General features: G+C 41.0%; 2 protein-coding genes across 8 annotated transcripts in view; one reads left to right on the forward strand and one right to left on the reverse strand.

Annotated features, from left to right (window-relative positions):
• The window catches only part of LOC115200344 (transport and Golgi organization 2 homolog), a 30,265-nt gene extending 22,686 nt beyond the window's left edge, over window positions 1-7,579 (reverse strand). For both annotated transcript variants that reach the window (XM_029763326.1, XM_029763325.1), the window contains exons 1-3: window positions 7,444-7,579; window positions 6,386-6,516; window positions 1,108-1,196 (exon numbers count right to left, since the gene is read on the reverse strand). In XM_029763326.1, the coding sequence (XP_029619186.1) occupies window positions 1,108-1,196; window positions 6,386-6,441 (145 nt within the window). In that variant the 5' untranslated portion in view covers window positions 6,442-6,516; window positions 7,444-7,579. The remainder of the gene's footprint in view (window positions 1-1,107; window positions 1,197-6,385; window positions 6,517-7,443) is intronic.
• Window positions 7,580-9,753: 2,174 nt separating this feature from the next.
• Window positions 9,754-17,678, forward strand: part of LOC115200345 (armadillo repeat protein deleted in velo-cardio-facial syndrome homolog) — a gene marked incomplete in the record, with an annotated part of 350,855 nt that continues 342,930 nt past the window's right edge. For 3 of the 6 annotated variants that reach the window (XM_029763328.1, XM_029763329.1, XM_029763332.1), the window contains 1 exon segment: window positions 9,756-10,357. 6 annotated transcript variants of the gene reach the window in all.

Genomic DNA, 17,678 nt, shown 5'->3' on the forward strand with positions numbered 1-17,678 from the left:
CCAGATCAGAGCCCTACCGCCGTCCCTCCACACCAGATCAGAGCCCTACCGCCGTCCCTCCACACCAGATCAGAGCCCTACCGCCGTCCCTCCACACCAGATCAGAGCCCTACCGCTGTCCCTTCACCCCAGCACCACATAAGAGCCTCACCGGCCACACTTATTCATTTCTGCCACGCCACATAAAAGCATCCATCAATTAAACGGCTGCTACTGGAGTCTGACATCCCCGATTACAGAGGGAAAGGAGACGGATGAACAACTAAGGGCATTGCTCTGTGTTTCTTTTGCCAACCGGCCGGTAGACGGGATGAAGGATGATTGATTTCCTAGCTGTGCTGTATTGTGTATCTGACCGGGAGACATCAGTCAATTAAAGGTAGTTTACTGCAGGGTCCAGGAATGCCCTTGCGCCTGTACGGTACAAGGTGACTCAAAGGCAATCGGAAGAGACAAGTCAGTGAATTTCAAAAGACTTATCAGTGAGTAACTAACCTTGAATAAAACTAATACAATTTTTAGGACTCAATCCCAAGCCAACATAAAACCTGACCCTTTTAGGCCCTAATTTCCAAACCAATCCTATACCCTAATCCCTCACAAACCTCAATTACTCTGCCACTCTAGACTTCACTCAGAAATGTGAAAATACTAAAAAGAGCCTGTTGAACAAAACAACTTCCTAGTCTGTTGTGAGGAAATGAAAGGAATCACTCAAACAGAAGAAGCAATGCCCTTGCTCCATGACAGGACCCTCATTCTAATTTGACTTCTTAGCCTTCCACCCTGTTTGTTTTTTGAAACCGTTTTAACTCAAGGAGATGTATTTGTTCTCCCAGTCAATTTGCCGTAGTAGGGGTATGCTCTTAATAAAGAATGGAATGATTCCTTGGGACACATTAAATTCCTCTCAGAATTGGTTTGTTGACATGGAATCCAATATCTGGCTCATGAAGGCATTCCAGCTGAGCTGAAATGGGTTGTGGTGAAAAAAAAGGCTCTCAGAGAGAGAGAGAGAGAGAAGGGGAAACAGAGTGGAGTCCTCTCCAGAACGATTTCTGTCACCAATGTTTTTCTGTCACTTCAACATTAAGTGCAGATACTTACCGCTGAGGATTTCGCTGTTGCTCACCCAAAAGTCTGCAGCTTTGGTTGGCCTGTTGTAGAACTCATCTCTGTTTGCAGCCAAAATTAGCCTGAGGGGAAAAGAGAAAGAAATAGAGTTACGAGGGAGACCATGGTAGACCACTTAAGGTAATGTTCTTTAACACAATAACCTAGTGGTGGTATCCATCTTGATATATTGATGTTCTCCAGGTCTCATGTCCTTAATCGAAGAGACTGAGCCCTGGGACTTTGTGTCTGTGGCCCTAATGGCACCCATATTTCCTATATAATGCACTACGTTTGACCAGGGCCCATATAAAAGTGGTGCATTATGAAGGGAATAGGGTGCCATTTAGGAAGCAGACTGTGTGCTCTTTTGCCAGGCTGCATTCTGCACCCATGAGTGAATAAGTGTGAGAGAGAAATGCCATGCCGTGCCGTGTAGCAGACCTAACTGAGCTCCTGACTGAGGTTGCATGTTTCCTGATTGTCTGGGTGTGCACTATTCCTCCCCTCAGGACACAGTAAAGTTCCGCACCCCAGTTCCCCATCAGCTGCAGCAGCAGCAGAAGAAAGCTGCTGTGCTGTCACTATCCAACACCATGGATGCATCCCAAATGGAACCTTATTCCCTACATAGTGCACTACTTTAGGCCAGGGCACATAAGACTGTGGTCAGAAGTAGTGCACTACATAGGGAATGTAGTGTCATTTGGGATGCAACCCATACCTCTCCATGTACCTCGATTACCTTACCGCAATAACATTACAACCCCTGCTGACTTTCTCCACCCACCTTGGACTGCTGCAGTTTACATGGATCACTAAGAGATGGGGTTTTCCAGGCACCACACCACTGCAAACGTCACATCAAATCCATAATGCATCAGCGACAAAAAGTCTACCTTCAGAGGTCCAAAAGGACCATGTCAGCAAGAGGCTGAGGCTACAGCCAGCGGGCTGAGGCTAAGGCCAGCGGGAGATGCTGTATCAGATTGATCCAGTGCAGTGGATGGCTGGATACGGAATAAGGGCTCGAACACACCAATAGCCTTTGCCTGCCAAGACTACTTGCAAACCAAGTGAAAACATGTAGGATTGCACAAAAATGTCAGCAGTCAACAGTGCACTGAACAATCGGTAGACGAACGGGAGATCCATATTCGGTGCGATGTGTGTGACCCTTAAAAGTATCCTGCCTTCTAACAGCCTTCTAGAGCCAAATCACCTCCAGTGGCAGCTCTCTCAGACATCAAACTAACATTGACAACATAAATTATTACGACAAGTGTTTTGGCCACAGAATTCACTTCCCAATCAGACCAACGTTTGGACAATGACGTTAATGATTAGGCTATGCCAAGTCCTTGGCTACAGAAATGCCCCCTCACACTGACCAGTTCTCCATTCCAGAGACTGGACCAACAGTAGCTCATTAAGAGCATGTATTGGCGTATAGCCTTGAATTGATTCCCGATGCCAGTGACATCTGGTGTATTAATCCCCTGGCTATGCTGCAGTCTCCCTGTTTCCGTCGAGGTAGTGGAGCCTGCCAGCAAGCCTTCAAACAGAGAATCTCCAAAAGAGAGAGAAAGATACGGAAGATTTGGGGGGGGGGACCTGTCAGACAGCACACATAGGAAAAAGGAACTCAGCGAATAGGAATATAAACATAAGCATTTCTACAAAAACTTGAAATTAAATAACCTAGTGCAGTCTAGTACTTTAAGTGAAACCTAGGCCTATGCTGAGCTAGCACCAGTACAACTTACTGGCATTTTCAGTAGTTATCCAATTACAAATGGGACTTAATGTGCCACTCACCACACTAACAGACTTAATCACTGTTGTTGCTAATGCTGCATTTGACATTCATTTCTGGTGACTTTTTCCTACCACTGCACAACTGTCACTTATTTAGCAAAGCAACAGTGCATGACTTAGTGACTTCACATTACTGTTCAGCTACTGTCCCATGAATCATCCGCTAGCCTTGCACGCACGCTGAGTTTTTCCCTCCCCTTTTGGCTTCCCTATATTAGTGTGCTGAGGCAGCAGAAGCTGCCATAGATGTGGATTTGGGCGAGAGGTGGAATTGCACAGAGGCACCTGTGGGCCCTTTGTGACTGATTTGAGTTTGTATGCACTCTTGAACTAAAGGGTAACTACACAAAACAACAAAAATCTAAATTACTTAGATTTTTCCCAGACCTCAAAAGTGGTCTCCTGATGTGGTTTAAGCATTGTTGTGAACAACAAAATTGGATGTTCTATTAAAAAGTGTGATTGAGAGCGAAAACATGAAACATTTTGGCAAGAAAATGACCATGCTGTAATATTGTTTTGGTATACAGTAGTGACACTAAACCTGGTATCAAAGTAAACATTCTGTAGTTTGTAGAAGTAGCCTATATTGAACGTCGCCGGGGCCGTTAAAAACTGTAGGCCATTTCTATCCACACTTACTTCTTGTGCTGGCTCTACGAGACATGTGGGCTCAATTTATGTATTCAAAATGTGTGGGCTTATAATGTAACATATAGTTGTAACAGTATCTAACCTGAGATAGGCCTAACAGCAATATCCAGTCAAGTAAAACGGTCAACCTAGAATATTCCATGTAGTCTACAATTTATAATTGCATCCTCTGTTCAAAATTCTACTGGTACACACTGTTCCCAGATAATAATGTGCATTATTGAGTTATTGACTGTATGTTTGTTTATTCCATGTGTAACTCTGTGTTGTTGTTTGTGTCACACTGCTTTGCTTTATCTTGGCCAGGTCGCAGTTGAAAATGAGAACTTGTTCTCAACTAGCCTACCTGGTTAAATAAAGTTGAAATAAAAAAAAAACTTAAAAAAATTCTCATTATCAATTAGACACACAGAACACGCATGTTTGTTTTTTCACCCACGTCCCTTTTCGAAGCCAACTACCTGAGACGTATTGGTTGTCATGCCGGTGTCACAGGTCAAATGATGAGGATTAAATAGTTCCACTGAGAGGCTTTTATTCGTGGTGCACAGTTACAGAAGAGAGATTAGGCCACTGAACTATGATGACCTCCGCAATAATTGTATCTTGCCAGCGGCTCCCAATCCCATTAACCTTGTTCAGAGGCAGGTGGATTTCTTTAAGAACAAATAAAGCAAATTGACCTAATTGTGTCAACCTCCATACATCAAAGGCTCATGATGCAAAAGCTGGTTGCAGTGACACTTGTTCCCCAAAAGTCGACGACACTGGCCCAGAAACAAAGCAAACACTAATGATTTTTCACAGGAGAGAGAGCAGAGCATTCATGCTTTATCGGAGACTGTGGGAATCACTAGGAGAGAAACAAGAAAATTAACAGGGCCCAGCTATGCGGAGAGTGCGCCATTTTAGAGAATTCTATAATTTGTCATTTATTCCTTACAAAATAAATACTATGTTTGAGACAAGGTCAATGGGAAGGCTAATATTTCAGCAAGATACATTCCATTCATTCTGTGTTGTAAAGGAAAGTACTAATAATTTGATGGTGAGGCAATACATGGGCATAATGGGAATTCAGAACACAACATTGTTGGCAGGCAGGGATGTTGGCGGAATTGGGTGTATGGTGAAAAACCACTTACACAAGAGATTTACTTAACATTCTTGTAGTTATTTTGCCATTCCGCTCACTGATAACGTAGGCCTACATGCATTCAATTCAACCACTGTGAGGATGCTAGCTAGGCCTGTAGGTTACACGTATCCCATGGGTCCAGAGTGAGTCATTGCCCACACACATCCACTGATCGCCTTAGGCTAGTGTAATCTCCCAGAGGCAAAGGCAGAGTTAGATCCTGGCCAGGTAGAGAGAGAGCTCCACAGAGCCCAGGGGGTTATTACAAGCAGGGCTTTAAATTGCATTGACTGCTCCTCTACCACTGGCGTCTGCCCACAAAGGACCTTTACTGAGAGAAACCAGCAGTGACTGTAGGAAAGGTTAGCGGATGGTACATGGTGTTTCACTGTGCTTTGTTTTGGAGGCTTTGAATTAGCTTGGAACCAAACTGAAATGTTCAGTTTCATTGAAATCGGGAAGTGAAACAGAGCAATTCAGTTTGAATACTGCCTAGCTTTTCATACTTCCAGTGAGAGACAGCACCACCGATTCTCTCAGGTTCTTATCACTGCTTTGGGTGCTTAATTAGATTGGAGTTGCTACACTTCAGCACTACCGTAACGCATCTTTGAAGGACAAAGGGAATTTCTTATTCACAATTACACTGAACATAAATGTAAAACGCAACAAGTTAAGAGTTCATATGAGGAAATCAGTCAATTGAAATAAATTAATTGTGCCCTAATGTTTGGAATTCACATGACTGGGAATATAGATATGCATCTGTTGGTCACAGATAACAAAAACCTTTTATTTATTTTTTATAAATAAAAAATATATATGGGTCTCAGGATCTCATCACTGTATTTCTGTGCATTTAAATTCCCATCAATAAAATGTAATTGTGTTCGTTGTCCATAGCTTATGCCTGCCCATACCATAACCCCACCATGGGGCACTCTGTTGACATCAGCAAACCGTTTGCCCACACAATGCCATACATGTGATCTGCGGTTTTGAGGCCGATTGTACGGCCAAATTCTCTTGAACAACGTTGGAGGCGACTTATGGTAGAGAAATTAACATTAAATTCTCTGGCAAAAGCTCTGTTGGACATTCCCGCAGACAGCATGCCAATTGCACTCTCCCTCAAAACTTGAGACATCTGTGGCATTGTGTTGTGTGACAAAACTGCACATTTTAGAGTGGTCTTTTATTGTCCCCAACACAAGGTGCACCTGTGTAATAATTATGCTGTTTTATCAGCTTCTTGATATGCCACACCTTTCAGGTGGATGGATTATCTTGGCAAAGGCAAAATGCTCACTAACAGGAATGTAAACACATTTGTGCACCACATTTGAGAGAAACAAGCTTTTTGGGTATAAGAAACATTTCTGGGAACTTTTATTTTTGTTCATGAAACATGGGACCAGCACTTTACATGTTAAGTTTATATTTTTGTTCAGTATGTATCAGGAGATGAGAAGAATGTCCCCTGCGTCAAACGCAATGATGCTTTGATTCCTTTATGATTCAGATTTGCTCAACATCTGGAAGTGTGCATCTTTTTAAACCATCATCTGAATATAGGCCTCCAGTTGATGTAAAATGAGAGCCGTCCAGACTAGTCTACATGAAAAGTGTGGTAATAGTACACAGAGAGAGGAGAGGCCTTACCTGTAGGCATTTTTGGATGCAGGTCGAGGGTCAAACTTGAAGAAGATGATACACATGGGGGTGTTAGTGGTTGGGGACGCTCTCTCACACTGGGAACAGTAACTTTCAAAGCTTGGACATGTTGACAAGGGCTAGAATAAATGATAGTCAAGTGAGTAAAGGAAAAGGGTGGTCTTGACCACCCTACACTATAGCATGGCCGAGGTTCAATTTACAAAGGAGACAAACCACCTAAATCCTACAGGACTGTACAGGTAGCCACAGCTGTACCAAGCCCCTTACCTTATCCAAGTGGTAACCTAATCCTGATTGAAATACCTATTCAATACAGGACAGCAATACTGTTGACAAACCCTCATGTGTCCTCACACCTTAGTGTAGCCTGATAGAGAAGTAATTAGGTTAGGCCAAATGATTCGATTTTTTTAAATTTTAACCATCAGCTGATTCTTAAAACTCAAATGACATTACAAAAGAGGTCAGCACCTGGTGACCACATAACTAAAGTGTGCAGGCTTTTGTTCCAAACCAGCACTACAACAACACACCTGATTCAACTAATAAAGGGTATTTTTATGAAGTGACATAGAGGAGCTGAGCAGACAGCTTGCTGGTGAGTTCTCCTTTCTAGTTTCTAGCCCCCTTTAACAGCTGCAAGCAAACAACATTCGTTACAATTATTAGAGATCTAACGTTAGCTAGCTAGCTATAGCAATGGTGAACAAAAATATGAAATATGATAACCAGGACAACAAAATGTATATTATAGCCAGCTAGCTAGCTATATAGTTACCACCTTTGAACGAGCACAGATATTGCAGTTAGTTAGCAAACTATCACGTTAGCTAGCTAACTATCACGTTAGCTAGCTAGATGCAGCAGTCTTGCGCTAGCTAGCTAACCTTAGCTAGATGTCACACTAACAACAAGGACAAAACAGGCAAGTGACAACACTTTGCTACCGGTCTGTTTTGTGACACATTACAAAATAAGTAAGAATATTTTATCATTCATCTGCCTGGCTACCTAGCTAACGTTACATTGAGAAAAGTACTCACTATTCCTTCCACTTGCTGCTAAAGATCTATTCATTCGGTTGGCTAACATTACAACAAAACAAACCCTTCATCGTAGTGTGTGCATTTGATTTATCTTGCGGGTATGCTAGACCGGCACTTTCAGGTCAATGTCATTACACGAATGTGAACTGCGCTCACCCCGTTGAAGTTCCAGAATGTTCCAGGCGTAAATCGCGTGCACCCAAAGCTAACATAGTAGGCGTAACCGTCTAGCAACATACACTATGATTGGCCGATACTAACCCTGAGTGAAGGTTCTATGGATATTTTTAAGATTTCTCATTTCACTATTAGCTACGTTTGGCATTTTATGTAAATGTAATACTTTATGTTAGATGATAGAGCATTTAAATTAGTTGATCTAAGTATTTATTTGTAATGCAAGCGTGACTGGTTAGGAACGGCAGTTTTGGTCAGTGTTTCCTGTGGAACCAAAATTAGTGCGAAACATGTAAAAGGTATAAAATTGTGCCCTAATGTTTGGAATTCACATGACTGGGAATATAGATATGCATCTGTTGGTCACAGATAACAAAAACCTTTTATTTAAACCCTATCAGCATTTAAGAGTGATGGCTGGTCTGTGCTGCTTTGGGCACAAGCTGTTTGAGAATTAATGTTTGGCGCATGGTTGATTGACTAAGGCTACTGAGAAGATTCCATGTGTTTGGAGAGCCTTTAGGGCACCAAGCAGTCAATTGAAACTTGTGATGGGAAGCCAAGGCTTTCTGAAGCGTTCGGGGCGTTTACTAAATTGTGCCGAAAAACAGTTAAATTAGTTGGAGCTTTTATCACAATGCACATTAGTGACATCTGCTGGTCAGCAATGAAAAGCAGAATCGATGTTTTGATACAGTATACTTTTCCCCCATAATATTCATCAAATCTCCTTGATGCTTTGGTTAGAATTTCTGCACAAACTGTCAGAAACTGTCTTAGGATGCCACATTTACAAGTCAGTTAATCAAATTTCTGCCCTGCTAGAGCTGCCCTGGTCAACTAAGTGCTATTATTGTGAAGTGGAAACTTTTAGGAGCAATGACTCAGCTGTGAAGTGGTAGGACACAAGCTCACAGAGCGGGACCGCCAAGTGCTGAAGCACGTAGCGTGTAAAAAATCGTCTTTCCACGGTTGCAACACTGAGTTCCAAACTGCCTCTGGAAGCAACATCAGCACAAGAACTGTTCATCGGGAGCTTCACGAAATGGATTTCCATGGCCGAGCAGCTACACACAGGCCTGAGATCACCATACGCAATTCCAAGCATCAGCTGGTGTATTGTAAAGCTCGCTGCCATTGGACTCCTGTTTTTCATGGTTCGGGTTAGGCCCCTTAATTCCAGTGAAGGGAAATCTTAATGCTATAGCATACAATGACATTCTAGACGATTCTGTGCTTCCAACTTTGTTGCAACAGTTTGGGAAAGGCCCTTTCCCGTTTCAGCATGACAATGCCCCTGTGCATAAAGCGAGGTCTATACAGAAATGGTTTGTCAAGATTGGTGTGGAGGAACTTCAATGGTCTGCACAGAGCCCTGACCTCAACCACATCTAACACTTTTGGGATGAATTGGAATGCCAACTGCGAGCCAGGCCTAATCGCCCAACAGCCGTGCTGCCCTCACTAATGCTCTTGTGGCTGTATGGAAGCAAGTCTCTGCAGCTATGTTCCAACATCTAGTGGAAAGCCTTCCCAGAAGTGTGGAGGCTGTTATAGCAGCAAAGGGGGGGACCAACTCCATATTAATGCCCATGATTTTGGAATGAGATGTTCAACAAGCAGGTGTCCACATACATTTGGTCATGTAGTGTATTTGAGTGGACTTTTATTGTCCCCACACGAGGTGCACCTGTGTAATGACCGTGCTGTTTAATTAGCTTCTTGATATCAGGTGGCTGGATTTCCTTGGCAAATGAGAAATGCTCACCAACAGGGAGGTAAAAAATATGTGCATGGAATTTGAGAGAAGCTTATTGAAAATGTATTTTATTTCAGCTCATGAAACATGGGACCAACACTTTACATTTTGCGTTTATATTTTTAAGGATAACATTACAAATGATATATTCGAACATGTGCAGGTGAGCTGATTTGTTTCAAAGTAGATTGCAAATTGTACGTTGTATGCAAAGATTGACAGCTTTTAATCCAATCAAGTAAGAGATATTCTCTCTCTGCTTTAATTGAAAGTAGGTTCACCCAATCAAAATAAATATTTCCTAGAACGCTCCGCGATAGGGGTGGGATTCAAGTGATCTTTGCTCTGACAGTTTTGTTGCTCTAGCGCTGTTTTTGTAAGAGAGGAGTTTGAAACCGTCAGTTGGGGCCACAGGTTTGGGTCAGTGACAGGCTATTTTATTTTTTTACAACAATTTGCTGTCAATTTGTATTTGACGCTATTGAAGAATTTGCGACCTCACTGTGCTTTTTGTTTTGTTTTTGGACATGGGACAAACTTAGACTATAAATAGCCTAGTTAAAAATAACTTCATTTGATTTTTATATTGAATGAATCATGGACTTTTTAAAGTAAGGAATAATTTCAACACAGGCAACCTTTGATTTGTCCTCTCTCTTAACCCTCCATATAATTGAGCAAATAAAACATTGGCTAAGCCAATCACGGACTACACTGCTATTCTCCAGCACTGTACGAGAATAACAGTAGCGCTGTCGTTTGCAACAGAAACATTGAAAAGAGGAGAAATCATTATTCCGTTTTGGTCACGTTTCTGAGGTGCAATTCATGAACTAAGAAGAATAGGCTAGGAGTGTGGGGTGATTTATTTAACCAGCGCAAGGAACCATCTGGTGATTGCATCGCCAAGTTTACACCGCTCCTGCGTGCGCGTACGTACTATCCCTAAACTCCAGTGGAACGGAGGAGTAGAAGGTAAGAAATGTGCTATAATGTTCCTGGTTATATATAAAACGTCGAAATTTGATTCAAGAGTATCGTTTTCATTTTAGCAGCCGAACAAACATAATCTATTATTCCTACGTAGTCGTACACGATACAATGCTTTGCGATTGTCATGGAGATTGAAGGATGTGTGAGCCAGTGGGGGACTGCTGTGGGGATTTTACGCGGAGTTGTTCATTTATGGAACTCAATTGTAGAACAGTAGAATTAATATTTGAATGAAACGAAATTGCATTCGATTAAATAATCATTCCAGCCTATTATCAAGTGTAGATTGCTTATCTCATGCCATTTTATGCGTAACGACATATATCAATTGCAATAGAGTCGCCACAGAGATTGTATGACAGGATTTGTTTTTGTCCTCTTACGTTATAGTTCTGTTTCATAATATGAAATTTCCAAACCCATGTCGTGTGTTTACTGAATATATACAACAATGGATGTGTCGTGCACTGCCTCCTGATTCTGCAGATCTAAGAGCACACAAATGGTCATCGATTGTGTCAAAGGGAAGTGCCTCTGTCTGCACGGGGCACCTACAATAGGCTACCTACCTGCAGCATCTTTGCAATACTTCAAAAATAATTATGATATTTAAATGCAAACCCCAGGCAATGCAGAATAGTTAAATATTCTTTATAGTAATAAATGTGGTGAATACATTAGAATATTTTTTTAGACGGTTGTTTTTTCCAAGATGTAACAAATGACTGTGAAGATGTTATTTTTGCTGTGGCGTGACCTATCAATCATTTCCCTCTTCGTTTTTCCCTGTTGCTGAGTGAGTGACATGGTCATGTCTAGATGGGCTATAGCTTTTGTTCTGCCTTCCGGGTTCTCCCCTTGTAACATACCCAGTTTGGAAAAGGGGGCATTTGCGAGTTGCTGCTGGAATTATTTGGATGACGGGTACCTTCCGTCTTATGTGGTTTTCCTCTTGAAGCCTGAACACCCTTTATGTGTTGGGGCGGCAGGTAGCGTTGGGCCAGTAACCGAAAGGTTGTTGGATCGAATTCCTGAGCTGACAAGGTAAAAATCTGTCGTTTTACCCCTGAACAAGGCAGTTAACCCACTGGCCGTCATTGTAAATAATAATTTGTTCTTAACTAACAAATGCAAAAATGATGTTCCCACTCCGGTAGGCCCAATATAATGAAATGCGTACCTATCGCCATAGGGGCATTTGATGTGTTACATTTAGTTGACGTGACGGCTGTGTGAGCAGGTTGACGTTTGTTAAAAATACGATTTAATGACTTTGACTGTGCCAGGTAGTGACCACTCCGCAGAGCTGAGTCATCCCAATAAATGCCAACATGCGAAAATAGATTCGGTTGGATGGGATTGACATGTATGACTGAATATAAATAGCTGTTGCAGTCAGTCACAAGGTCATGCACTGGAGAGCTGCTGCCACAGCTTCTGCCCAGTTGTCAGTTTTTATTCTACTTTAAAATGTAGGAAATCCTAATTTAGATTGCTATATGTGCTACTACTCCGAATGCATGGAAATAACGTATTTTCTGTTTGTATTTGTTTGTGTGCAAGTTCTTCACATTGACATTCTTGACTTGGACTGAAATGGGTGGTGGTACTCGTTTTCTGTGCTGGTACTGTTTATATTTAGGTGCAGGAGCTTCACAATAGTTTTGAGCTAATATTTTATAAGAGGAACAGGAGCCCAAGCAGTAGAACATTTTAAGGTGCGGGTACTCCAAGTCAAGCACTGAAAGTACAGGAATCATATGTAACCAACCATGGATGGATGTTATTGGTTCAAGTGTTTTCCCTTTTGAGTGCCGCCTATTTATTTTATAGATAAGCATGTGCTACACTAATCATTTATCTGAAAGGCCACTGTGGCCCTCAGCCCCCATCAGCTAATTGATGAATGTGTTTGTTTGCCATATTTCTAGAATTGAGTGACAATATTATGGAGTGATTTCAGTGCCAACAGATTGTATTTTAAATTTGTAAATGAGGTAAAAACCTGTTTTCGCTTTGTGTAGATTGATGAGGAACAAAAAATGATTTAATCCATTTTAGAAAAAGTCTAAAGGACCAAATGTGGGTAAAAGTCAAGTGGTCTGAATAAAAGTTTGAACATACCTACTCATTCCAGGGTTTTTCTTAATTTTTTACTATTTTCTACATTGTAGAATAATAGTGAAGACATCAAAACTAATAACGCATATGGAATCATGTAGTACCCAAAATCAAAATATATCTTATATTTGAGATTCTTCAAAGTAGCCACCCTCTGCTTTGATGACAGCTTTGCACACTCTTGGCGTTCTCTCAACCAGCTTCATGAGGCAGCCACCTGGAATGCATTTCAGTTAACAGGTGTGCCTTGTTAAGTTAATTTGTGGAATTTCTTTCCTTAATGATTTTGAGCCAATCAGTTGTGTTGTGACAAGGTATGGTTGGTACACAGAAGATAGTCTTAGCTTTCAGGAATGGGGGTAATAGCTTTTAGCCAAAATGGTTCAAACGCTAGAGCCAAATTCAAAGGAAGAAAATAAATTCAACAACCCACATTGGCTTCAAAAAACATCAGAAGCTTTGTTTTACCACAGAGAGCATATGTTCTCCTCAACCTTTACCTTTCCTGGCTGGCAAAGTACCAAGATGTTGCCTCTGGTTTTGGAACTGAATTTGATAAGTCAATCTGAATGAATCTGAGAAGTTTAATATATTAAACTTTGATAAGCTTGAAGTTATAGTTTGTAAACTTGATACACAGACAAATGTAATATCTACCATATTGAAACTGAATATATAAATATTGAATGTGAATATTCAATTGCATTTTAAAACTGAATGCAATATTCATTCAATTCAGTTTCAAATCATGAAATACAAGTTTAATGTATGAATTCAATTTGTGCATTACAAATTTAAAAATATTACATTCAAATTCAATATCGTAATACAAATGATAAATTATGGAATTCAAATACAATTTATGTTGGCACTGAAAATGCTCCATATGGTATCCTAGGACCTTGGCCACAATGGTTCCTAAGTCTGCTAGATTTGACAACACAATGCCTAGGCCCTGTCCAGGAATCTGTCAGTATTCAGCTGAGTAGAAAACACTGAACTGACTCTGCTGCCATTTGTGACCCAATGATTTTTCATCCCACATATCAATCAATCAAATGTATTTATAAAGCCCTTCTTACATCAGCTGATGTCACAAAGTGCTGTATAGAAACCCAGCCTAAAACCCCAAACAGCAAGCAATGCAGGTGTAGAAGCACGGTGTCTAGGAAAAACTCCCTAGAAATGCCGAACCTAGGAAGAAGCCTAGAGAGGAACCAGGCTATGAGGCTACATAGATCTACCCTAGGCCTGTTATTTCACTTTGACAAGGTGATTTCGTGAATATGTACTCCATTGTTGCAGCCGTCCATTGTAACATCCCTAACTCCCTGAATGTAGCTTCTTTGGGTTTCTATAGGCTTTATGCTATTCAGTGGGAACCAACCTTTGACTGATTCTTTTGATGTTTTATTTATTGTCATCACTGCATTGTTGAGAAAGAGCTCTCAAGTAAGAAATTCTGTACTTTTTTACACCTGTTGTATCCTGTGCACATGGCGAATAAACTTTGAAACTAGCATTATTATTATACACTATATGGATGCTAGGTTAAAGTACAGCAGTGGATGTTGAGTGGGAAAGGAGTTCTGAGCACAGCAGTGTTCAGTATTATGCATGTTAGCCTAGATAATGCAACCAGCATGACAGAGACCGTGGCCTACAACAGACAGACACGTAATCTTTCATCAGTGATGTAGTTTTAATGGAACATGTCAAGGTAGATGTAGGCTACTCACAAATCCACTGGATAGGAATGAACATACTGTATAACAAATAGTTATTTTTCTCTACAACATGTTGCAGATGCATTTCACCTGACACAATTGATTGGTTGGAACTACAGTTTCAGTTTTTGGACTTGCATCAAGATTGACCTGAAAGCAACTGGTTTTGCAAAATTGCTCAAATGTATTGGGTTTTCCAAAATCAAAGTCTCCCACGGGGGGCCAGCACAGAAAAAAAAAAATGTATGAAATATATGCATTCACTACTGTAAGTCACTCTGGATAAGAGTGTCTGCTAAATGACTAAAATGTAATGTAAAATGTGTGAAATTTACACAAACTTCTCTGGTGTTCACATGCTTTCTTTGTCTACTCTAGGCAGTCAACAGACTTGGCCTTGACCATTCATTCTAGTTTATTTAATCTTCTAGAACAATGAACTGTGGAATGTTAATCAGTCAGGACCTGATTTCACATGTTAATTAAGTGTACGAAGAATGTCAGGCTTTCTCTTTCCTTCAATTGAGGTTGTAGAATTGATTAGAGTGGACTAACACAGAGCCTGAACCAGAAGTGCCAACTCCAACCAGGATGTGCTCTTTGAAAAAGAGATTGGCCCTTGTTCAAATTAGTGGATTATGATTTGTTTTATGCAAGATTTGTGTTCAATTTATGTAGTCTCTCCATTTATTTAGCCTAAGTTGTACTTGTACAGCGTTATATGCTATGATTGTGGATGCTGTGGTGAATAGCTTATATGAATCCTACTCTAACATGTATGTGTGTTCAAGTATGCAGCAAATGTAGACTAGTCGCATTAACTCTGCATCGTCATTTTGTATGCTTCTGTGGTTATTGCTTAATGTTAAGTGCAGTATTGTAATACGTGTCATGCCCGGGAAAATTGTCATGCCAAACAGCGACTATGTTTGAGAGGATTCATTGTGGATATTTTTATTAGCTAATAGAATCAGTGAAATGGAAACGATTTGTGCAGTACAATGGAATGCCTCCTGCAACAAGGCTAGTGAGTATGTTTTAGCACTTGATGTTATAAGGGGACTGCCCCTCAAGACGTTGATCTGCAAAACATGATTAGAAGAAAAGCCACCTAATGCTACGACAGAGGGAGAACAAGTCTAATCTAGCAGCTCATCAACTCGGATTATAATATTGCACGGATCAGTCAAGCTGATACCTTCCAGAGAAATCATGTTGACATTAAATTCCCTCAACTTGCATGAACATTTTCATCAATGAATAAACTAATATCACACTTGGCTGTCTCGGTAGTTTGATGGATTGATCATAGTATCTTATTGGGGAGATGAAACTGTATTAGTCAGTGCACTCAGTACTGTGGGCTAGACTGACTTCCTGTGTAGTGAGAGAGGCAGGCCAGGTCAAGAGTGAATGACTCTTTATGGTTCTGGCTGACACCTGCTGGGCTGGGGGACAGAGCTGTGTTTCTTCCCTCTGTGCTGTTTGCTTGGTTTGCTCCTTCAATCCACCCCTGGCGCTGGCCATCGCCTCTCCCTCCTGCCAAGGGAAATAACTCTCTAGGTCTTTGTCTGTCTGGTCAGCCCCAACACACAGTCGCAGGAATTAAGAAAATTAAGAAAACTTCATGTATTTTGAAAGATTATCTGGGCAAGTCAGTTAAGAACAAATTCTTATTTACTATGACGGCCTACACCGTCCAATCCCGGACGACACTGGGCCAATTGTGCGCTGCCCTATGGGACTCCCAATCACAGCTGGTTGTGATACAGCCTGGATTCAAACCAGACTGTCTGTAGTGACGCCTCTAGCACTGAGATGCAGTGCCTTAGACCGCTGTGCCACTCGGGAGTCCGAATGATGGATTTTGAGGATAATAATAAATACTGCTATGATGTAATACAAGACAACCAAACACCTGTGAGTCCAGATGTGCACTTCAAATGTCCACATCATAACACTATTGTCATATGCAGTGTCAACGTTTATCACTATGTTTGATGTAAAGTTACAGAATGACATGGTGTTATACCCTGGTTTGTCCTGGACACAATGAGCATATGTTTGTTGTATTATGAAGAAAATGTGCCGCGGACCACACGTCTGAATGCACTCATTACTGAACAAACTCATTACGATCTACTTCTCTGAATTGCCTTGTGAAAGCTTAACACTGTAAGATTGTATTTTATAACTTAGCTAGTCATGTTAGCAATAGAACAGCCTTTGAAATTATGCCCATCTGACCCAGATTGCATTTTATAATGGACTGTTTTTGAATTTCTTAAACAACAACAGTAATTGTGTAAAGGTGGGGATACAGGGTTGTGTTCCAAACAAAACAACTACAAGTGTGCTCGCTCTAGTTCCTCAACGGCACAGCTAGGAGATCTAAAAAAGCACCTTATAGTTTAAGACTATATGAGTCATGAAAGTGCATTGACAATTACTTAGGAACTGTGTACACTTTGGAGAGGTGTGTGTGTGTGGCCACTTGGAAACACCAGTTACACCTAGCACTCAAACCCATATCATGTTTTTGTCTTCTGTTGAACCTACCCTAAATTATCATGTCACTGAATGTATCCAGAGTATTTTTCAGATTTTGTTGTCAACAAATGCAGTGAAAAGTACAGTGAATGTAAAATGCACATCAAATCAACAGCGTAATGTTTGGATTCAGTCTTTTCAGGGGAACTGTTATCCTCGCCTTTTAGTCTAATAATTTTCCCATAATCTCTAAACTGTTCCCTTTTAATTGCTACCATCTTTATTCTTATGCTTTTCATATTTCATCTGTAAGAAACATGTCAATTTAGCCCTATCCATTTTGGCCATTTCCCATCAGTGTAAGGGGTTAAGGTTTTATTAATTTTTAGCTGTCTCAGTTAAATAGCAGCCTACCACCCTGCATCCCACTGCTGGCTTGCTTCTGAAGCTATGAAGCTAAGCAGTGTTGGTCCTGGTCAGTCCCTGGATGGGAGACCAGATGCTGCTGGAAGTGGTGTTGGAGGGCCAGTAGGAGGCACCCTTTCCTCTGGTCTAAAGAAATATCTCAATTCCCCAGGGCAGTGATTGGGGACATTGCCATGTGTAGGGTGCTGTCTTTTGAATGGGATGTTAAACGGGTGTCCTGACTCTCTGTGGTCACTAAAGATCCCATTTTCAGCCTCATATTTGGGAAAACCGATGCTGTTTGAAAATGTAATTTTGTATTTTATTTGACAAATTCCCTCTAGTTAATAAAAACAAAGAGAATAAACATCAATATGTCTAGTATTGGGATTTGAGAGGGAAACGAACAAAAAGTAATTTCAGTCTAAAGCAGCCAAGTTAATTTGATCTGGTGTTATTCTTGTATTTCCATATCCTAGTGATATTGATGGCATGTCCTCAAAAGCTTTCAATCATGTCTTTGCAGTCAGACCCAAGATGACCTCTGTGCCAGAAATTGG

The sequence above is a fragment of the Salmo trutta genome, chromosome 9, assembly GCF_901001165.1.
Source record: "Salmo trutta chromosome 9, fSalTru1.1, whole genome shotgun sequence".
Classification (NCBI taxonomy): Eukaryota; Metazoa; Chordata; class Actinopteri; order Salmoniformes; family Salmonidae; genus Salmo; species Salmo trutta.